At 34.0% G+C, this 24,803-nt stretch overlaps 1 protein-coding gene across 7 annotated transcripts in view; it reads right to left on the bottom strand.

The window, feature by feature from the left end:
• The window catches only part of LOC143071309 (uncharacterized), a 98,331-nt gene that overhangs the window by 49,268 nt on the left and 24,260 nt on the right, over nucleotides 1-24,803 (bottom strand). For all 7 annotated transcript variants that reach the window (XR_012976860.1, XR_012976858.1, XR_012976859.1 and 4 more), the window contains exons 6-9: nucleotides 16,088-16,159; nucleotides 11,735-11,809; nucleotides 10,469-10,540; nucleotides 6,904-6,978 (exon numbers count right to left, since the gene is read on the bottom strand). Coding sequence is in view for 4 of the 7 variants with exons in the window: in XM_076245543.1 (XP_076101658.1) it covers nucleotides 6,904-6,978; nucleotides 10,469-10,540; nucleotides 11,735-11,809; nucleotides 16,088-16,159 (294 nt within the window). In the remaining 3 variants the exon portion in view is untranslated. The remainder of the gene's footprint in view (nucleotides 1-6,903; nucleotides 6,979-10,468; nucleotides 10,541-11,734; nucleotides 11,810-16,087; nucleotides 16,160-24,803) is intronic.

Genomic DNA, 24,803 nt, shown 5'->3' on the forward strand with positions numbered 1-24,803 from the left:
GGCGATTAGGTGTCACGATATCTCAGTAGCATGGGTTCGAATCCCGGCGAGGGAAGAACAAAATATTTGCGAAAGCAAATTTACAGATCTAACATTGTTGGGTTGATGTTTAGACGAGTTGTATATACCTAATGTACACAGCCATGAATCACCATCATTGCTGGTGATCCGATGGGTAAATCTGTTGTAGAGTTGTCACTGACTCAGACGTACTTATATATATAATTATTTTCTGTGACTGTATCTTGCATTAATTTGTAAGATCCTTTACTATAGATAATTGAGCTGATGTGTAACAATAACATCTCCATGCCTTATATATCATGTACTGTAGTACGACGCTAGATTAAACCTGACGAGGAAAGGTAACACACGGCCACTGAAATCGTGATTACTGTGAAGACCAGGTGGTCGTGTGGTCTAGCGGGACGGCTTAAGTGCAGGCGATTAGGTGTCACGATATCTCAGTAGCATGGGTTTGAATCCCGGCGAGGGAAGAACAAAAAAATTGCGAAAGCAAATTTACAGATCTAACATTGCTGAGTTGATGTTTAGACGAGTTGTAAATACATAATGTACACAGCCATGAATCACCATCATCATTGGTGGTGATCCGATGGATAAATCTGTTGTAAAGTTGTCACTGACTCAGACGTACTTATAGATATAATTGTTTTCTGTGACTGTATCTTGCATTACTTTGTAGGATCCTTAACTATAGATAATTGAGCTGATGTGTAACAATAACATCTCCATGCCTTCTATATCATGTACTGTAGTACGACGCAAGATTAAAACTGACGAGGAAAGGTAACACACGGCCACTGAAAGCTTTATTATTGTGACACCCAGGTGGTCGTGTGGTCTAGCGGGACGGCTACAGTACAGGCGATTAGGTGTCACAATATCTCAGTAGCATGGGTACGAATCCCGGCGAGGGAAGAACAAAATATTTGCAAAAGCAAATTTACAGATCTAACATTGTTGGGTTGATGTTTAGACGAGTTGTATATACATAATGTACACAGCCATAAATCACCATCATTGCTGATGATCCGATGGGTAAATCTGTTGTAGAGTTGTCACTGACTCAGACGTACTTATATATATAATTATTTTCTGTGACTGTATCTTGCATTAATTTGTAGGATCCTTAACTATAGATAATTGAGCTGATCTGTAACAATAACATCTCCATGCCTTATATATCATGTACTGTAGTACGACACTAGATTAAAACTGACGAGGAAAGGTAACACACGGCCACTGACAGCTTTATTACTGTGAAGAGCATGTGGTCGTGTGATATAGCGGGACGGCTTCTGTGCAGGCGATAAGGTGTCACGATATCTCAGTAGCATGGGTTCGAATCCCGGCGAGGGAAGAACAAAAAATTTGCGAAAGCAAATTTACAGATCTAACATTGTTGAGTTGATGTTTAGACGAGTTGTATATACATAATGTACACAGCCATGAATCACCATCATCATTGGTGGAGATGCGATGGGTAAATCTGTTGTAGAGTTGTCACTGACTCAGACGTACTTATAGATATAATTATTTTCTGTGACTGTATCTTGCATTAATTTGTAGGATCCTTAACTATAGATAATTGAGATGATCTGTAACAATAACATCTCCATGCCTTATATATCATGTACTGTAGTACGACGCTAGATTAAAACTGACGAGGAAAGGTAACACACGGCCACTGAAAGCTTTATTATTGTGAAGCCCAGGTGGTTGTGTGGTCTAGCGGGACGGCTACAGTGCAGGCGATTAGGTGTCACGATATCTCAGTAGTATGGGTTCGAATCCCGGCGAGGGAAGAACAAAATATTTGCGACAGCAAATTTACAGATCTAACATTGTTGGGTTGATGTTAGACGAATTGTATATACATAATGTACACAGCCATAAATCACCATCATTGCTGGTGATCCGATGGGTAAATCTGTTGTAGAGTTGTCACTGACTCAGACGTACTTATAGATATAATTATTTTCTTTTACTGTATCTTGCATTAATTTGTAGGATCCTTAACTATAGATAATTGAGCTGATCTGTAACAATAACATCTCCATGCCTTATATATCATGTACTGTAGTACGACGCTAGATTAAAACTGACGAGGAAAGGTAACACACGGCCACTGAAAGCTTTACTACTGTGAAGACCAGGTGGTCGTGTGGTCTAGCGGGACGGCTACAGTGCAGGCGATTAGGTGTCATGATATCTCAGTAGCATGGGTACGAATGCCGGCGAGAAAAGAACAAATAATTTGCGAAAGCAAATTTACAGATCTTACATTGTTGGGTTGATGTTTAGACGAGTTGTATATACCTAATGTACACAGCCATGAATCACCATCATTGCTGGTGATCCGATGGATAAATCTGTTGTAGAGTTGTCACTGACTCAGACGTACTTATAGATATAATTATTTTCTGTTACTGTATCTTGCATTAATATGTAGGATCCTTAACTATAGATAATTGAGCTGATCTGTACCAATAACATCTCCATGCCTTATATATCATGTACTGTAGTACGACGCTAGATTATGACTGACGAGGAAAGGTAACACACGGCCACTGAAAGCTTTATTATTGTGACGCCCAGGTAGTCGTGTGGTCTAGCGGGACGGCTACAGTGCAGGCGATTAGGTGTCACGATATCTCAGTAGCATGGGTTCGAATCCCGGCGAGGGAAGAAAAAAATATTTGCGAAAGCAAATTTACAGATCTAACATTGTTGGGTTGATGTTTAGACGAGTTGTATATACCTAATGTACACAGCCATGAATCACCATCATTGCTGGTGATCCGATGGGTAAATCTGTTGTAGAGTTGTCACTGACTCAGACGTACTTATATATATAATTATTTTCTGTGACTGTATCTTGCATTAATTTGTAGGATCCTTTACTATAGATAATTGAGCTGATCTGTAACAATAACATCTCCATGCCATATATATCATGTACTGTAGTACGACGCTAGATTAAAACTGACGAGGAAAGGTAACACACGGCCACTGACAGCTTTATTATTGTGAAGCAAAGGTGGTCGTGTGGTCTAGCGGGACGGCTACAGTGCAGGCGATTAGGTGTCACGATATCTCAGTAGTATGGGTTCGAATCCCGGCGAGGGAAGAACAAAATATTTGCGAAAACAAATTTACAGATCTAACATTGTTGGGTTGATGTTTAGACGAGTTGTATATTCATAATGTACACATCCATAAATCACCATCATTGCTGGTGATCCGATGGGCAAATCTGTTGTAGAGTTGTCACTGACTCAGACGTACTTATATATATAATTATTTTCTGTGACTGTATCTTGCATTAATTTGTAGGATCCTTAAATATAGATAATTGAGCTGATCTGTAACAATAACATCTCCATGCCTTATATATCTATCATGTACTGTAATACGACGCTAGATTAAAACTGACGAGGAAAGGTAACACACGGCCACTGACAGCTTTATTACTGTGAAGAGCAGGTGGTCGTGTGGTATAGCGGGACGGCTTCAGTGCAGGCGATTAGGTGTCACGATATCTCAGTAGCATGGGTTCGAATCCCGGCGAGGGAAGAACAAAAAATTTGCGAAAGCAAATTTACAGATCTAACATTGTTGAGTTGATGTTTAGACGAGTTGTATATACATAATGTACACAGCCATGAATCACCATCATCATTGGTGGAGATCCGATGGGTAAATCTGTTGTAGAGTTGTCACTGACTCAGACGTACTTATAGATATAATTATTTTCTGTGACTGTATCTTGCATTAATTTGTAGGATCCTTAACTATAGATAATTGAGATGATCTGTAACAATAATATCTCCATGCCTTATATATCATGTACTGTTGTACGACGCTAGATTAAAACTGACGAGGAAAGGTAACACATGGCCACTGAAAGCTTTATTATTGTGAAGCAAAGGTGGTCGTGTGGTCTAGCGGGACGGCTACAGTGCAGGCGATTAGATGTCACGATATCTCAGTAGTATGGGTTCGAATCCCGGCGAGGGAAGAACAAAAAAAAATTTGCGAAAGCAAATTTACAGATCTAACATTGTTGAGTTGATGTTTAGACGAGTTGTATATACATAATGTACACAGCCATGAATCACCATCATTGCTGGTGATCCGGATCAATCTGTTGTAGAGTTGTCACTGACTCAGACGTACTTATAGATATAATTGTTTTCTGTTACTGTATCTTGCATTAATTTGTAGGATCCTTAACTATTGATAGTTGAGCTGATCTGTAACAATATTGATTGACTGTTGGTTGCTTAACGTCCAGTGGCAAATATTTCATGCATATTCAGGACGATCTGTAACAATAACATCTCCATGCCTTATATATCATGTACTGTAGTACGACGCTAAATTAAAACTGACGAGGAAAGGTAACACACGGCCACTGAAAGCTTTATTATTGTGAAGCCCAGGTGGTCGTGTGGTCTGGCGGGACGGCTACAGTGCCGGCGATTAGGTGTCACGATATCTCAGTAGCATGAGTTCGAATTCCGGCGAGGGAAAAACAAAAAATTTGCGAAAGCAAATTTACAGATCTAACATTGTTGGGTTGATGTTTAGACGAGTTGTATATACATGATGTACACAGCCATGAATCACCATCATTGCTGGATAAATCTGTTGTAGAATTGTCACTGACTCAGACGTACTTATAGATATAATTATTTTGTGTGACTGTATCTTGCATTAATTTGTAGGATCCTTAACTATAGATAGTTGAGCTGATGTGTAACAATAACATCTCCATGCCTTATATATCATGTACTGTAGTACGACGCTAGATTAAAACTGACGAGGCAAGGTAACACACGGCCACTGAAAGCTTTATTATTGTGAAGCCCAGGTAGTCGTGTGGTCTAGCGGGACGGCTACAGTGCAGGCGATTAGGTGTCACGATATCTCAGTAGCATGGGTTCGAATCTTTAAATGAGGGTCGGTTGAAGACAAAACTTTACGACAAAAGAGATGATTTCAGCTTTCCAATTGTGAACTTTCCATTTCTAAGTAGCAACATTCCAGCAGCACCTGCATACGGGGTATATATCTCTCAAATGATACGATATTCCCGTGCTTGCATTTCCTATCATGATTTTCTTGATAGAGGGTTACTGCTCACAAGGAAGCTATTAAATCAAGAGTTCCAAATGGTGAAGTTGAAATCATCCCTTCGTAAATTTTACGGACGCCATCACGAGTTGGTTGACCGTTATGGAATAACCATTTCACAAATGATATCGGATATGTTCCTCACGTCGTAACTACAATCCCCTTCCCTTTCATGAATTTGACCTACCGAATTAGACTATTTACCGGATTTGTAATCACATAAGCAACACGACGGGTGCCGCATGTGGAGCAGGATCTGCTTACCCTTCCGGAGCACCTGAGATCACCCCTAGTTTTTGGTGGGGTTCGTGTTGTTTATTCTTTAGTTTTCTATGTTGTGTTATGTGTACTATTGTTTTTCTGTTTGTCTTTTTCATTTTTAGCCATGGCGTTGTCAGTTTGTTTTAGATTTATGAGTTTGACTGTCCCTTTGGTATCTTTCGTCCCTCTTTTTTTAAAGAGTTGTATATAAATATGTATATAAATAACAGGTTGAAAAGGGTAGAACATCACAATTAAATAACTATAAAATGAACAGATATTAGATATTTTGGATAACAGATATCCTTCTTCGTAATAGCGCGATGTAAAATATATCATGTCAATGTATTCAAATTGAGACAATATCAAAAAAGTCTTGAACGTTTATACAATTTAAGCGGACACCACAGACGCTGGTACAATTTTAAAATGTCCAAACACGGCGCAAAGATTACAAAGATATGACAAATAAAAATAGTTATTTGCGATGTGAACTTGCACAACTCTAAATTTCCAAAGGTTGTGACAGTTTCGATGTGATAACTGCATGGAGGGCAGTCCTCAAACAAAAAAAAAAATCCAAAATGCCATAACCGATCCAAGTTGGTATAATATTTCAAATTTGTCAACGGTAGGGGAATTGCAACAGAAACTACATATTTAAGCCTCACAAACGAATAGCAGCTTAACAATGATTAGCAAAATAAGTTTTATCTAATAGGGTAAATAATTGAACGTGGCTACGTACTTGTACATCCATCCCAAATGAATGTAGCCCTGTTATTTAAGCTAGCAATTTAAGCCAGTACGGAAGCCCAGTAAGATGACCAAACGTACCAATTTCTATGTTTTTCAATAAATTGTTTCTCAAGTTCCTAAAGTATATCATTATAAGTGTCTTTTTCGCGATTTTTTTATTGTCTATATCAATTATCCAATTCTTAAAGATTCTGAATTGTGTGATTGAGTTGCCTGATATATATCTTAAATATCTTACTAATTGTTTTGAGTAAGACCTAATACTGTCAGTTGTCGATTGTTCCGATTAAGATCTTGGAATTAAAGATATTTTAGGCCTACATTCTGCATCTGTATGTACCTGTTCAAAGTCAGCAGTCTTTATTTCAGTGCTTATCGTTTCCATTTGAGTTTGTGAACATGTACATATATCATGTCGGGACTTTTAAGGTTAACTTTACGGGATAGATGTTTCTAATTGGCGGAGGCCATACATTGCCTCATTGATACTTGCATCTGCGTCACATTCTTGTGATATAAGCATCATTGGTAAACATTCCACATAACCTTATCGTTATATAAACACCACAAATAATATACTTCGTCTGCACCTTAAATCTGGTCACATTTTGTATAGCAAATTGCATTGTTATTTGTAAACGCATGGTAACACACCAAGTGATACTGCAATAAAAGCCTCTAAATATATCAGAATTAAACCAAACGATTAACTATACTCACAAGGAATCAAGATTTCCTGCCAAATCTGCGAATGTATTATTGTTTATCTCTGTCAATGAATTGTGTTCCAAATACCTATGGATTGATTAAATAACGGACAATATTGAAACATTAAAAAAGCATAATCACAAAAACATAAAGCTTCGTTATTAATTGTATACGATTAATTGAAGCGTAACAACTTCGTAGTAATAGTTTGTCTACCACTACAATGACATAACGTTTAAGTCTTGAAATTCACCAGTTGTTATTTATTGTTCTCTTTTTAATAACACTCTTTTAAAATGATATTTAAGGATGTACTTAGGTGAGGTTTTGGAATTTGTGTCAAATGTTCGGAATCCTTTGTGTTTTTCCATACAATACAATGTAAAATATTTTGCCCCATAACACCCATTTATTTTTTCATAAAAGACTTAATAGCTCATGAAAGGTCATTTACCAAAATTTTAGAAGATTCTTGATTTTCTTTCTTTTGTTTTGACTCCCAAATAATACCAATGCAAATATAGGGTAAAAGTCCGAGTCAGCCTTTTCCCGCCATATTTTAAATCTCAAATATCTCGAAAAGGAGCTCCATGACCTATCAATATTTTTAGCTTATCTTTATCCTTAATCTACCAGCTTATAGTATCAAATTTAATTTCTTAATTTCTAATTTTTTACCTTACCTCACCTAAGTTCATCCTTAAACAAAACTCGATACGAGATTTCATTGAATTGATTATACTGACAAAAAACATATCATCTATACCAACAAACAAATTCAAAAGAACCGAAAACCAACTATCAAATTCCTGACTTGGTGCATGTTTTTCGGAAGATCATGGTTTTTATTTTACAGCTTAACCTTTCGTTGTTATCAGATCTTAACAACATAAAAAAACCATTTCAATGTAAACGTGACATAAACATGGATCTTGCAGCCAATATTGTTTGACCAGACATAAAAAATATTCAATTGACTGAAGTCTTTTAAGGTATGTGGGTCGCCATAGATACCAGGGCTAAATTATGCCACACGTGTAACAACATGTTGGATTACCTATCATGATTTCCTTTATGTAGGGTTTCTGCGTACCATAATGATATTGAACAAAGAGTTTCAAGTGAAAAATTTGCAAGATTTCGTTCGAAAACTTTATGGACGCCATCACGAGTTCGTTGACCGTTATTGAATGTCTGTTTGACATATGACGATAGTTATGTAACACTTTATATAACTACAATCATGTGCCTTTCCCTAAATGGACCAACCGAATAAGACCTATCACTGGGGTTTAACTTATGGCAGCAGCACGAGTGCCACATGCGCAGCAAGATGTTTTTTTTACAAATGTGTTTTTATCCATCAAATAAAAATAACATTTGACAGTTTTTGTCGGGGTTGGCGTTGCTTAGTCTTTAGATCTATGTTGTGTGATGTGTACTTCTATTTATCTATTTGCCTATTTCATTTTTAGCCATGGCGTTGTCAGATTTTGATCTATGAGTTTGACTGGCCCTCGGGTATGTTTCGCCCGTCTTGTAATAGCTCAGGGTAATGATGCAACAGAATTGGTGGAACTTCCACTTGGACTGTGCCGTCATATTCGAATATTATCCTGGGCGATCGCGACGGATAAAATTAACAAACTCCACGGCACAGGCAATGTGTAAATTAACATCAAAATTATGACTTCCATGAACTATTTCGATTCTAATAGGACCAATGATGTCGTTAAAATGTTGGAATTTCTAGCGTGTGGCTTTTCTATTGTACTCACTGTTCGATAAATGTAAAAAATATATAAACCTGTAGCTTGCATGAATCATTTCTTAAACAACCGTAAGAAAAAATGCGATTGATTATTTTAATTCTTAAAACCCCACATTTGTCATGTTTAATTCACATGTTATTCTTGTGAGCAACCGTCAAATCACTACTGACATTTTGTTACGAAGGTGCCGCCATGTTGATTTGCTGAAATCAGTAAATAAACTCATCATAGATACCAGGACTAAATTTTGTGTAATAATGCAAAATAAAATAAAAAGCAACACCTACCTGAAATCTCTATTTAAATGCTTTTTTACATATTTGAGCTTTTGATTTTTGCCATTTGATAATGACTTATTTCTAGATATTGACTATGAGGGTCAGATTGAAAACAGAACTTTAGGACAAAAGAGATGATTTCGGCTTCTAAATTATGATTTTTAGACCAAGATTTCCAAATGAAATTGAAATCATCAACTTGTAAATTGTTCGGACGCCATTGAGAATTGGTTGACCGTTGTGGAATATCCTTTTCACAAATGATATCGGATAGGATTTTTATGTCGTAATTACGTCTCATTCCGTTCTTACGATTATGACCTACCGAGTTAGACTATTTACTGGCTTTGTTATAATATTAGCAACGCGACGAATGCCGAGGATCTGCTTATCCTTCTGGGCACCCGAGATCACCCCAGTTTTAGTGGGTTCGTGTTGCTGTATGTGATATCCCTATTTGCGACATTTTCATCTAATCGTTGTCAAGATAATGGAACAGGTTTCAATACTGATGCGACTGTCATACGAACGAGAAGTTTTGCGCTTTTAAACAAGGATTAATCCACCATTTTCTACATTTGAATGTTAGGAATATGACAATGGTTGTCCATTCGTTTGATGTGTTCTATCATTGATTTGGCTATTTGATGAGGGACTTTCCGTTTTGAATTGTCCTCGAAGTTCAATATTTTTGTGATCTTACTTTTTATCCGGGTTTAAAAGTTACACGCAATGGAAATGTGGCGTTTTTTTTCGTATGACGTCATGTTTCAAAATGACGTGAATGCGCAAAGGCATTGATGAAACTTCAAATAATTTTGATTTTGTACATTTTTACGATTTCCAATGAAATGATTCTATTTGTTATGCCTAAAAATAAGAATAAAGTTGCAGTAGGTTTTTTTCAATTGTAATTTTTAACACAATGAAATAGACATAGCGTTTGAAAATAGGTTACAATACATGTGGATTTAGGTCGGAGTTATATTCAACAGCCATTATAATGTACATTTTGGAGTCTACGCTAAGTGTAGATACATCGAGATTTCTATAACGGTGTTGTTTACAAAGCAAAAGAGGCACCTCATATTAGAATGCGTTTTCATAGAAATTCTAAATGTGCAATATAATTTAACGTATTTACTATTTGAAACGAACATTGCACTTAATGTGATGACATGTAGCTACCTTTTATTTCTAGACGTTTTAAGAAAAGGTAATGCATTGGGATTCAAATTAAAATACTCAGTAAAACAACAAAAAATGGTAAATTCAAAACGGAAAGTGGCTATTATAAAATCTGAACGTATCATCAAACAGGTTGTGATTGTTTACACAGATACAACTGCAAATCAAATATCTTTGACTTACCACTAATAGTTCACCATAAACTAAACCAAATCACAAATTAATACATTGTTGACGCAGCCGCCGCCGGAAACAGCATACCTATGTCTCGTTTTTTTTTACTCCGTCAACCGAGACAAAAACAATCGTGTGTTGGATTTTTATTTAAAACTCACGTACAGATTATAAAGTCCTGAAATTCTAAGAAACGCCCCATCTTCTATGTGTGATAGTTCGTTGTATCTGAGTGATCTACAAAAAGAAAGTCAAACATTACGAAATAAAATTAGCTTGATCAAGAAAACAATTAAACTTGTTATCTTTTTAAGAAAGCCTTTTTGATATTTTATAGTTTATAAAAAAATAACCTAATAAACCTCTTGTGATATATTGAGCTTAATTCTTTGTCTGCAAATTTCAGGTCGTTCCGTTTAAAGACATTTTGATTCAAGGCAGAGGGTTGACGACCATAAAATTGATGAGACATTGAATAGACGTGTTTGTTTATAAACTAATAAAATATACATTATTTACAACAGTTCTAAATTCCAGGATATTCAGAGCGAGTTACCTACCTTGCTTTAACCTCTTATAATAGTTATCAAAGGTACCAGGATTATAATTTAGTACGCCAGACGCGCGTTTCGTCTACATAAGACTCATCAGTAACGTTCATATCAAAATATTTATAAAGCCAAACAAGTACAAAGTTGAAGTAGTCTGTATATCGATTTGCTTACGATGTTGAATGAACTGCTGTCCCTTTCGAATTACTTCACATATTTTTATTTCCCTTTTTTTTATTTCAAATTATTTAATGACTCATACAATATTCAATAGAATCCACAAGGAGTTCATATTTTATTTTTATATTCCTGTTTTATAAGCTTTTGAAATAATTATTCGAACTAGAAAATTCCGCTAAGCATGCACATGTACTATAACTATTTTGTTTCTATGTAAAGAGGTCTACGGAGAGTTGTCTCTTGGCACTCATTCCACATCTAAATAAAAGCAATTCATTAAAAAAAAACAGTCAAATTGAATAAAAAAAATAATAAGTGAGGCAAATTGAAACCAGAAACAAAAGTCAGCTTCATTTTTCTCTTGCAGATGAAGGAAAAACCGAAAAGTTGATAAAATCCTACACAACGTCAACAACATATTCTGTATGACTCAAGATCATGATGTTATTCTAAAACAATTTTAAATATGTTGAAACACATTGCATGCTTATCTTTTGTTTTATATTTGATATAACTGGAAAAAAAAACCACACATTATTCCTAGTTTAAATGATCGGTTGACTATTCAACTTGCCTATTATAACTCCTTTGATATTTAATAACTTACCCTGCCTACTACATTTATGGTAGATTAATGTCGTATCGCCAATCAATTTATATTAGAAGTATCGGGAACCAAAACAGGATTAATTATACTCACAAAGTACGAAGGTTTCCTGTCATTCCTACGAACGTTCGATTTGTCATTTCTGTCAATAAGTTGTGATCCAAATCTCTACAGATATCATAAAATGAGTACAAATATTAAAGCATGGCTATCAACGGACACTATTTCCTTAAAAATAAGCTTTAAGTAAGGTAGTCTAGATTTAAACTGAATATCATTTAATGAAACGGCTACTATACATCCAAGTTAGAAAATAAATAATTGTATATGTCAATTGTCATATTCACTGTTTTGTAAACGATTTAAGGAGAACAGTGGTCAATATCAAATCTGATAGCGAATTTTAAAGACTTTAAAGGGGCACTAGCTGTCAAATTCATGGTCACCGATTCTCATGTTTGATTTATAACTATGTAAAATATTTATCCAAACTATCAAAGTCTAAAATAAACAGTTTACAGAGCATGGGGTAGATAATATATAGGTTCGTTTCGTGTGTATTTTAGTTCAGACGCCATCTAATTAACTATCGATTTTACCTCAGATTACCATATTAGCGATATAAACATAAATAAAGATATGAATAGATTAAACCAACACATGCAATTGGATTTTTATAGGTCTGTTTGATTTTATTTTATAGATTAAAAATAGGTGTTTCTCATTGCTTTTAACCTTATAAGAACGATTGTATGTGCAACGAATTAGTAATCAAATGATTTACCGTAGTTTCACTTTCATTGTTGACATTCTTTTGCTTTAAATAACCAGTACATGTACAATGCATGCGTTGCCAATCTCTAGCTAGGGGTTAAATTGAAGTTCACATGATTACGAATTTAAATAGGTCGACTCATTCACTTGCAAGTGAATAACTAATTATCAATGTTTCTTAGCGTAATTTGACAAAATTGAACCTTTTTGGTTGTAAAAAGCGAATTGTTATTTCACTATTTCACTTTCATTATTGATTGAACAGAAAAAATCAAACTTTAGATTTTTTATATATCTCGTAGCTAGTGCCCCTCGAATGCAATTGAAAAAGCAACATATATAATAATAGTATCTCCACAAGTTGTCATGAATCTAATATGTATGACGCAAATCTATAGTGGGTTCAAAATCTATGGCATATTCCTGATCTTTGACAAGTGTGAAGTCATGCCATCCCAAACTTAGACAGATGTTTTACAATCCTAATCTATGGCAAGTATTATGATATCCTAATCTATGAGGTATTTTTGTTGTTTCCAAATCTATGGCAAATGATGTGCAAATGGAAACAATGCAGTACTAATACGACAACTGATGACTTGTCTTAAACAAATATTGGACATGTACGACAACGGGACGACAAAAAAAAAAAAAAGAAACGTAAAAAATGAAACCATACACCTTAAAGCAGACTTCAAAATTGAAATGTGCCCCGTAAAAAAAAATCATTTTCGAAGCTGTGCATGGTACCTGTTTAAGCCATTCATTAAACCAACTAGTAAATTCCCCATTTGAATGGTTTTACACAGTTATTTTTGGGGGTCCATTATAGCTTGCTGTTATATATGAGTTAATGCTCCGTGTTGAAGACCGTACTTTGACCTATAATGTTTTTTTTATATTCAAATTGTGACTTGGATCGGGAGTTGTCTCATTGGCACTCATACCAAAAAAAAAAAAAAAAAAAAAAAATTCGTCGTTAATACATTTTGTTTTTATTTAATGACAATTTGGTATCCGGTAATTTAATCTTTCACTACAATCAGTGGACAAAAGTGAGTTCCAACTCAATAAATTTCCTATCATTTCATCTAAAATCGATAATTTTCAAAAAAATAATATAAAGTGACATTTGCTTGATATTTATGAAGTAGATACCCTAAGATAAAGAAATGTCTGAAGTTTTATTGTTCAATTGGCCATGATTTTTTATGAAAGACGTTTCCATTTTCTAACTGCTTAAACACAAATACAAATAATTACGATTTTAATTTGGTTAGAATACATAGCAATCATTTCTAGAAATATTTTTTTCATTGTGTTGAACTCGTCAGGAAATTAAATTGAGACTGAATTATATAATTGAAAAATACACAATTAAACTTTTAACATTTCTAGATCTGCTCTAGATTTGGAGAAATACAAATATGCCATATATTTGATTTGTTTGTCGTTTGAGATGTCATATTTGCCATATGTTAGGGATCTGCCATAGATTTGAAACCCGCCATATATTTCTCTCACAATATTTAACTTTTATCTCTCTCTCCTTATCAATATAAAAATCATCTTAAATGGCTTGGCATTAATCTAAAACTATGAGTAGTTACTAAAAAATTTCAGATGTAATCAAGCAATTTAGTAGAAAAACAAATAAAGTTTCTTTTCATTTTACGCATTGTAATTGTCACTTTGGCATAAAAATATCATTCATATGAGTTTATTGCTTTAAATAATTATATTCTTGTTGGTTCGCTATAACGAATATCAAGTTTTCTTTACTATGATTTGTAAACTAAAGTTACATTCTAATTAAAATTTGTAAATATGTCCATGAGAAATTGACTTTTCAACAATAGTTGTCCTTAGCTTCAGTAATCGACTTTGTTGTCGTCTTATCAAAATAGAACAGACATGTTTTGTCTATCGTAGTGTATCGTTCATTAAATTATGTAATAGGCATATGTTCAAATTGATTAAAGGTTCATGTAATGATATTTTTATAAATAAAATTTAAAAAAAAACACGAAATGTATGAGACGTATCTTATCTTAACATCAGAAGCACGATACTATCCACTTTTGTCAGGAGACGCATGCTGGCCATTTCATGAACCATCTCATATTGCTGATACATCTTTGTGCTGCTTCAGTTATAACTTTGTGTTAATTTCTGTTCTATCAATATTGTTGGCGATCGTGTGTAATTTTTATCAAAGAAAAGTGTTTCTATTTAAACTAAACTGTTCGGTTTAGTATTCAGACTAAAGTCTTACAATGGTTGTGAATTTGAAAATGTCGGTTATCATACATAGCTGAAGCTCTAATTACACTGGTTTATTAGCCTCGTACAGCTGATATTTACGATACACGAAAAATTTATTGTATATTGATACTACTTAGTATAACTGTACTGTCAGGATATCTCAGAATCGGAATATAAATTTTGTATATATATTAAGATGAACATTTCTTAATTTTTTGAACTGGCTGTTCAGTAATGATAGAAGGTTACCTATGAAAAATGTCAGATACGATTAAATTGTGTTCAATTTGCTTGTTGAAAATTAAAACATTTAGAAATAGACTCGACTCTGGAGGTGTGCTAAATTGGCAGAAGTTATAAACTTCAGATAATGCATTTTTGTAAACATTCTATAGAAACATTGTTTAGTTATAAAAGAAACCGTACATTGCATATTAACCAGGCAAAAAAAAACCTGTTGAAATTCGGTGTGCAATATATCCAATAAAACAAACATGAATTAATGACAGTGGATCGGAACTGAAATGCACATAGTTAATTTTCCAGCATTTGATGTCTTATCCTGAGACGATGAAAGTCTTTAATTCTTTATCTCATTTAAGTCAATAGCTGTTGCTGCATCTCAGTCGCATCATAAAGCAACTAATCAGAATGTATATGTGATTAGTAAATACTTCAATATGACGTGTATGTCGACTGAAACTAATAGCTCCGCACCGTGATGCGACACAATCATGTACGAATGTATAATGTCAGTAATGGCGGTATGCTATGCAGACATGAATGGTAAATTGGAAAATGAGGAGTGTAATTTAAATAATTGAAAATGCTGCAAGAGGGAAACTTTCAGTAACCGCAGGCTGTAGTTTCACACTTTAATCATAAATAATAACATTACATGTATGTATTATTTTGGTTGGTTAACAGTAAGCTCGCGTCATAATATCATCAACCTATATGTCCATTTCACATAGGCACGAGCTTCCACAATAAAGTGCACAGGTAAATAAAGTAAAAACTTCATTGAAATCGTGTTTTCATGATCCTATTAAAAATGTAGTTATAACTATTGAATGCTTCTTTTGGTAATTTTATTGTGTTGTAAAAATATTGACCGTGCGAACAATTTTAAAATAAAGAGTCCGCGCATTTTAAAAATTGTATTTCGGTAAACACTTTAAAACATTAATTAAATTTACAAAAAAGAGAAGCTTTTAATTCTTAAATAAACCCTACATTACAGTAGATTTTAAAATATGAAGACTATCATTTTTATCTATTTTACGTGTATAGTAAATATACATTGCATAAAACTTTTTTTGCAAACAGTTTAATTAGATATATATCACACTAGCATTCAGTTTTTAATATGTAGTTAGATGTAATATGTTTTAAACATTTACTTACAGAGTGATAAGTCCTGCCAGATTCATAAATGCTCCAGTTTCAATCTCAGAAATTTTATTGTTAGATAAGTATCTAAAATATGCAAAATGTTTACACATTAATGTTACTGTTTGATTTAAATACACTACATGACCAATTTGTGAGTTCTGCCATAAAATTATCAAGAGATCCTTTAAACAGGGCAAAATAGAATGTATAAATTTGAAGTAGCGGAAAATAATAAAAAAAAAATACCTTAAGAAGAACAGAAAAAGAAAAACGCAGATACAAACAAGAAATGGATACTATATCGCTTTTTTGGAACTGTAATATTGTATTTTACATATTAGACGTCGGTTGATATTTTTTTAATTATACTACCATTGTTTTCCCCCTATTAGTCTTTCTTATACATCCACTTTTCACAAAAATGTACAAATTAATCTTTGTTACAATCAAAGAAATACTTTACATCAATAGAAGAGGGTCAAAAGAAACCAGAAGGACATTAACACTTATGTATCAAAAATAAACCGACAACGCCGCGACTTAAAAAAAACCCAACAAAACAGACAAACAATAGTACACAAAATCATAACATACAACTTAAATAAATAATGGGTACAATATTAAAATGACGTCATAACAGTGTGGTGTTGATAAAAATTTGTAAAAATTTAACGTAAAACAGTACGCTTTCATACGTAAACATTTGTTATAGATGCATTCATTTACATTAGTAAAATGTTGGATTTCTATTAAAGATGGATCATATTGTTGTATATGAACATTTAGAAAATAAAATAAACTAAAGCAACTTGAAGCACAGTTTACCGGAATTCAAATATGATACGTCGATTAATAAGACAATGAAACAGATACAAACTGAGGGTAGGATAACACATGAACTCTGTATAAGAGCGAGACCAGGTGCATTGATAGGGAAAACGTCTCCTATATAAAAAAAGAAGAAGATGTGGAATGAATACAAACGAGACAATTGTCCACAAGAGACCAAAATGACACAGAGATTGACAACTATGGGTCACCGTACGACCTTCAGCAATGAGCAAAGCCCATACCGCATATACAGCTATAAAAGCCCCGAAAATGACAATGTATTTCAATTCAACTGAGAATACTAACGGCCTTATTTATGTAAAAAATTAACGAAAAACAAATATGTAACACATAAACAAACGACAACCACTGAATTAAAGTCTCTTATGCATACCTCACCCATCATACGATTCCCGCCTCAGTAGGCATGTCATAATTTAGAATAGGGCATACTCGGTTAAATTACTGATAAGATGTAAACACATATATAAAGTTCATATCTCGGATACAATAGACTTTTTTTCTGTTATAAATATATCAATGTGTTAATGACAAATCATTGTTAGATGTCTTCACTATCAAAAGAACTATGTTTGGTAATATTTCAACAATATATTACATATTAAATTTGAACACACAAACAACGAATATTCTACTTTAGTGTGTTCAGTAAAATTGGATACATACACTAAAAATTACTAGTTTTGCAGTGTATAAGTCAAACTATGAATGATATGAGTAGGATTTTCTTGTCGTATAACACATCTCGAGATGTAAAGATGGCCAAAAGAGAGACATCACAATGGTCGGTTTTTTTTTATTTATTCAATCCTGACACCTATTGAAGAAGAACAAAAAAATCTTAAAAATGTATATACATTTTTAGTTCTACCCTTTATTATTTTACACTATCTTTTTATAAGATGTCAATGAAATAATTTTACCATCATTTCTGTAAGTAAAGCTCACCTATGTTATATTCAATTTCAGGGTTTTCAATATTTTGTAATTTTTTATTTCTATATATCTTGACGTATATAGTGTTCTTTAAATGTATTTATATGTTTTTTCATGTATTGTTTTAGCATAGTCAGTATCATGAAGAATGTAATGATTAATCGTCCAAAGGTCCTAGTTTTTTTATAAAAACATAAATCTCGGAAACAAAGAAAAAGAGTTTAAAACGAGATTTTTAAAAAGTAAACCTTTTCATATTGGAATACAATACTGTAAATAGATACACTAGATTTAAGTCTTTTATAATAATTAGCAAGTTAAATTTCCTGTTAGCTGGCTTATTAGGAGTTTGCTGATTTGATTGGATTTAAAAAATAGAAGACGCTAACCCTGTCAACGCAACCCATCTCGATCCTTTAGTAGTTCATTAGTCTCAGTTTTTGTATATAAAATTAATTTGTAGGTTCTGAATTGATATTTGAGATTATACCTTAGGTTAATAATTGATATTGTAATTTATGTTGGTACCTCACTACAAAAGACCTAAACAATTGGACGATCCCCGACTGAAGATAAATTGTAATTCTAAAATTTTTGATTCGACGCCTTGTAATGTTTAAAATGAAAACTCTTTATACGTGTAGGCTTGGGGTCTTAACGGTCTCCGTTACAGTAGAGCTTGTAAACGTTCCGACGATAAGGGAAATTTCCACAAGCTGTTGACTTAAGCATTTGTTGGATTAAAATAAGAAACATAAACGGAGAAAGATAGTTAATCTAGAAGTTTTTTTATGTTCTTTACGATTATTTTGAATACCTGTAATGGAAAGCAAATCATGAATTGATGTTTTTTTTTTAAATTTTGTATTACAGATCTGAATTATAGGTTGCACTTTGTAAATACAGCTGTTTCTCAAACTACGCCTCTTTTTGGGAGATTTAGAATATTCATAGATAATTAATTTTGTTGCCATACTGGTTCCAAGTTCAGATCTGTAGCTTGATTCTCACAGAGACATAACTTAGGAATGTTACCAGTAAATGTACATGTGAATATTTTTTATATTGAAATCTGTGGTAACCCTATAGTCGAGGCAGGGGTAGTTCAGAAATTTAGTGTTGGTTAAAACTTTTAAAAGTTCTGGGCATATAAACGTTGGAAATATGCCGCACAGCCCTATATTTTGACCTTTGAAAAAGATAGAAAGCCATATGAACTTTCCATTGTAAGAATAGTTTACCGCAATTCAAATCTTATAAATCGAGTAAGAAGACAAGGAAACATATAAAATCTAATGGTAGGTTAACACATGAACTCTTAAAAAGCGCAAGACCAGGTGCGTTGATAGGGAAAAAGTCGCCTATGCATACCTTTATCGCCAAACGATTCCCTCCTCAGTAGGTATGTCTTAATTGGGAAAAGAGCATACTCTGTTAAATTACTGATAAGGTTTTGTCGGGGCTTATACAGAATACAACACAACCATATAGTTTGATGTTCACTTCACCTATATTTGAGCTACTAAGGGCCGCAGAAAGTAAATATCAAAAGTAAATTATAACAAAGAAAAAAATACTGTCTCTCAAACTCATAATTTAACTGAAAACTTAAGCACAGTCAATAGCTTCAAGATTAGTTATATTCTAGTTTAATCACAATGAGTCTATTTCGTACACAGATGATTAACAGTGTCTATATTTTCCGAGCACCTATTCACATAGTCAAATAATTTTTTTTTTTCACGTAGTCAATTAAAATCAGGTATATTCGTTAAACATGTTAAAGTCCATAATAAATTAAAACAGTTCATTGGTTACGCGTTATTTAGTCCGTGTTTTTTAAATATTTTCCCTGACTCTTCTGGCTGCTTCCCGGTTTGGAAATATTCGGCTTATTGTCGTACTTTATTCGTCCTTTTATCTTTCGATGTCACTACAAAGTTCAAAAGGAAATTACTTGAAGATCGGACGTGATGTGGTTCCAGGTTGGTTCGAATAATAGCGAAACGAACTAGTCCATCATTTCCTTTGGTTAGATTTTCCACAATCCCGGTTTTCGACATTGTTCTGTGGTTTTCATCATGAATCTGAACCATATCGCCTATGCTGATTGTCGTGAAATTGCTTCCCTTTGTCTTCACGCAATGACGTCCAGTATTCTGTTTCCATCGGTTCCAGAATTATTGTTAGAGTAATGATTGTCTCTGAACACGTTTGATAAAATTTGTTTTGATCATAAATGTCTCATAAAACATGTCAATTTAACGAGTCTCCATGTACGGTAACGTATTTATCCCACGTCCATAAAGACGATGAGTTGGGGTAAGTGGTTGTAGATCCTCCGGGTCTGAAGATACATATGGTGAGGATCGATCATTTAAGACGGACTCTATCTCTCTAACAATTATTTAAAGAGTCTTTAAATTTACAAGTGATTTACCTAGTACTTTTTTCTATCATAATTCCAATAAGACGCTCCCACCATCCACAAAACCATTAGGCACGTTTGGGGATGAAAATCCAATCTATTCCTTGTGTTGCTAATGTCTGTTTTAACTTTTTTGAATTCCAAAGTGATTTGGTGTCTTCTGAAGAGAACACAAAAGTAGAACCATTGTCAGTCATGACTACTTTCATTAAAGATTTTCTGCTTGAAAAGCGCCGAAAAACCTTTAAAAATGTTTCTTCTGAAAAATTTGTAACGACTTCAAGATGTTTCACTCTAGAAGGGGTGCAAGTGAATAAAATATGTAGTCTTTCTTTATGATATTTTCGTTATCTTTTACTTGTAATGCGCCTTTGAAATCTATCACTGTAGCTGTAAAAGGGTCAGCTTCTTGAAGACGAATCTTATGTAATGGCGGCAGATCCGGGGAGTCCAACCGCCTTTCTACAAGTAAAATTGAGAATAGAAATGGGGAATGTGTCAAAGGGACAACAACTCGACCATAGAAAAAACAACAGCAGAAGTCACCAACAGGTGTTTAATGTAGCGAGAAATTCCCGCACCCGGAGGCGTCCCGCAGCTGGCCCCTAAACGAATATATACTAGTTCAGTGATAAGGAACGCCATACTAATGTCCAAACTGTACACAAGAAACTAAAATTAAAATAGTACAAGACTAGCAAAGGCCAGAGGCTCCTGACTTGGGACAGGCGCAAAAATGCGGCGGGGTTAAACATGTTTATGTAACATATGTTCTGAGGTTTTTTCCGAACAAACTGTCTGATTGCAGGTATCCATAAACTTTGTCTCAAATCAACGATTGTGGCATTTACTCTGGAATGACAAATTCTTTCATGGGCATTTTATCATTACGTTTAGAAATTGTATGATCGTTAGTTAAGATATACGGAAATTTTGTAAACTCCGATAAGGGCGTATTTTTGTATTCTTCCTTCACATCTGATGATGTTTCTTTAATCAAGAAATAATCTTAATTGTCTGATTCTCGGTAAACTGTTCCGTGTTTTACTGTAATACTTCAATGCGTTATATTTCGTAGCAAAAGCTGTCTCCTGAATCGAATCCATACTTCAACAGATTTTGATAGTTTACTTTGTTTTAAATGATCTACTGTCCTTAAACTTTTTTCAATTCTACAGTTTTCTATAAACCGTAGTACATATGACGTAATACGTACCAGTTTCTGGTTCAACGAATAACGTTCAACATCAATGATAAAGTCAATCCTAAGTTGAAATATCGAATCGTCTTTTGGTTGGCTAATACATGTACTGTCATTTTCTGTTAACAAAACTGATAAAGACGAGTCGATTGATGGTTTTTTGGGGTAAGTTGAACTGTCTCTTAACCAATGCAAACCTTTAATCCATAATGTGCCGTTTGTGTATTGCTCGTCACGTTACTAGATCGGCTGGGTTATCGCTGGTAGGACAATAATTCCGTTACCATAATGTGTCAATTCTTTTCTTTCATTCACACGATTTTGTATGAAACGTTTTAATGTCTTTGTTGATTTTTGCTAGTGTAAACTGATCCGGTTATCCAAACACAAATGATGTTGCCGCACTCTAACGTTGATTGAAGATGATTAGCTAAGCGTGTTCCGACTACGGCTGCCATTAACTCAAGTTCTGGGAGTGTAAGTTCCTTTAATGGTGATACTGTCTCATGTCCGTTACATATATATCCTGCCGCACCATATGCATTTGTACTTGTGTCAACAAATATGTGAAAACTGTGATTTGTTGCTCCTGTAGTCTCGGTGAAGTAATATTATCGGTCTCAATATTATCGTGTTCACTGATCCATTGGTAAAATATGTCCCCTTCTATTAAACTTTCCCATTTTAATTCACGTTTCCATATTTCTTGCAACAAAATGTTAGCCTTAATTGTCACTGGAAGTAATCATAGCGGATTGTAAGTTCATGACGAAAATCTCAATATTTCTCCTTTAGTTAAAAGTTTTGTCGGAATGTCTTCCTGACGTGGATACAAAAAATAATCTGTATGGCTATTCCATCTCATTCCCAATACTTTCGATTCTGTGTCCGTGTCTAAAATCATTCTGAGATACTGCTTGTTGTCGTACCTGTATGCTGTTCGAAGTCCAAGACCTCAAATTAAAGCGTCATTCTCTCTGACAATGCTAGTCAACCCGTTATCTACATATGAATCCCGTTCAAACAGTTTTACGTTATTACAGTTGATTTGCTGTAAACGTTTTAACAGGGTAGCGCTCATTATAAATGGTGAGCAATTTGCTCCGGCAAATAATACTACTTTAAATAAATACGTCATTAGCGGACTAGTTACACATGAAGGGTTACTTTACGATAGAAATTGCGTTACATCTCGGTCGTTTTTGTTGAGTTCTACATGTAAAAAAAAACCTAATCAATATCGGTAGTGATATCATAACGATGAAGTCTAAATCTGACTTACTCTGGGGTAGTGCTCATTAGGCTATCTGTAAGACTAGATTGAATTTGATACATCTTACAACCTAACTGCAGTCATACACTATGCGTATTGGTGTTGTACTGTAATCTTTTTTACAACATGATGATTAATTAAGGTATCTGCCCCATAATAGAGTTTCCCGGAAATGTTTCCGGAAATTACCGAGGTCTCAATTTTCTCAACACCTCGGTATTTTACAGCTATTAAACTATTATTTTAAAATGATTTCTAAAATATCAGAAAGACTTACTTAAAGTATATTTTCATTAAAGACCGAGGTTATGGTATAAAAAGGAGACAATTCATAAAAATATGATTTTATTCAAATATTGGGACAGGGTTAAGCATTGAGAAACATTTTTCAAAATTAATTCAAAAATTGATATCTTCTTTTAAACTTGTACAGGTGTCAGAACATAAATAATGGTCAGTTAAGACTAAAAAGTGAGAAAATAAAATAACTCACAATAAATATATTTTAAATTAAAACCCTGAAGCACAGCTATTTTCCAAATTCAAATTCCTGTGATTGACAAGTAGGAGGAGATATCAATGGCAACAACGTTCTGTTTCTGTTTACAACTGAAGTAGCACGCTACATTATGTACATGTGGCTTTATTATCTATAATCTAATGCATGCATTTGTGAAACGAGACTCTACTTATAGTTGTTTTTGCAAACGTTCACCTTCACTCATGCAAAATATAGGGCCGTACTCGACTTAATTTGGAAATAAATAAGTTTCAATTTGGTGCCTGAATTTAATTTGTAAATGGTTGAATCTCATACACTGTCAATATTTTCAATTGCACAACATACCATTAAGAAATTCATAATGTCAATCATGTTCCAAATATCGTGAAAGGCGAGATAAGGAGTTATTCTTTCCTCATAAGTTGAAAAGACGAAGCATTTTGACGGAAAGCTACAGAAGAATATGATATCAAATTACTAAACTGAAACGGATGTGTTTAAAAATGAATGATTATTCTACTGCAGGACTGAGAAGCCAAACAGAAATTAAGCAAAATATTTAATTACATCAGTCACAAAACAGAAATATTATAGTCGCCTTTTTTTCTTGATGTCCAGTATTAGTTCAAACTTAAATCAAAATCTAACTTTTTAATGCAGATTAAACAACTTAAAGAACATGGTTTTTCATGGAGTGTTTTAGTATTAAAATATAATGACTTCTGTTAAATTACAGTTTTTAAGAGGAAAACTTTACAACTGAAACAAAAGAGGGATGAAAGATACCAAAGGGACAGTCAAACTCATAAATCTAAAAATGAAAAAGACAAACAAACAACAGCACACACGACACAACATAGAAACTAAAGAATAAACAACACGAACCCCACCAAAAAACTAGGGGTGATCTCAGGTGCTCAGGAAGGGTAAGCAGATCCTGCTCAACATGCGGCACCCGTCGTGTTGCTTATGTGATAACAAATCCGGTAAATAGTCTAATTCGGTAGGTCACGTTCATGAAAGGGAAGGGAATTGTAGTTACGACGTAAGGAACATATCCGATATCATTTGTGAAACGGTTATTCCATAACGGTCAACCAACTCGTGATGGCATCCGAAAAATTTACGAAGGGATGATTTCAACTTCACCATTTGGAACTCTTGGTTTAATAGCTTCCTTGTGAGCAGCAACCCTCTATCAAGAAAATCATGATAGGAAATGCAAGCACGGGAATATATCAATTGGGAGATATATACCCCGTATGCAGGTGCTGCTGGAATGTTGCTAAACAATTTATAAAAGATTTGGATTTCAAATATTTTGGCAACGAGCATCACTGAAGAGACATGTATTGTCGAAATGCGCATCTGGTGCAAGAAAATTGGTTCCGTTAATTTTATTATCTATTATCAATAACTTAAAATAAGGTTAAGGCAAAAGAGAGGCCGAATGTAGAAAGTAAAAGAATAGAACACAAACACAACAAATCAAACTGAAGACAAGCCAACATGAAGACAACAAAAACCAATGGTGAT

The sequence above is a fragment of the Mytilus galloprovincialis genome, chromosome 4 (genome assembly GCF_965363235.1).
Source record: "Mytilus galloprovincialis chromosome 4, xbMytGall1.hap1.1, whole genome shotgun sequence".
NCBI classification, from domain to species: Eukaryota; Metazoa; Mollusca; class Bivalvia; order Mytilida; family Mytilidae; genus Mytilus; species Mytilus galloprovincialis.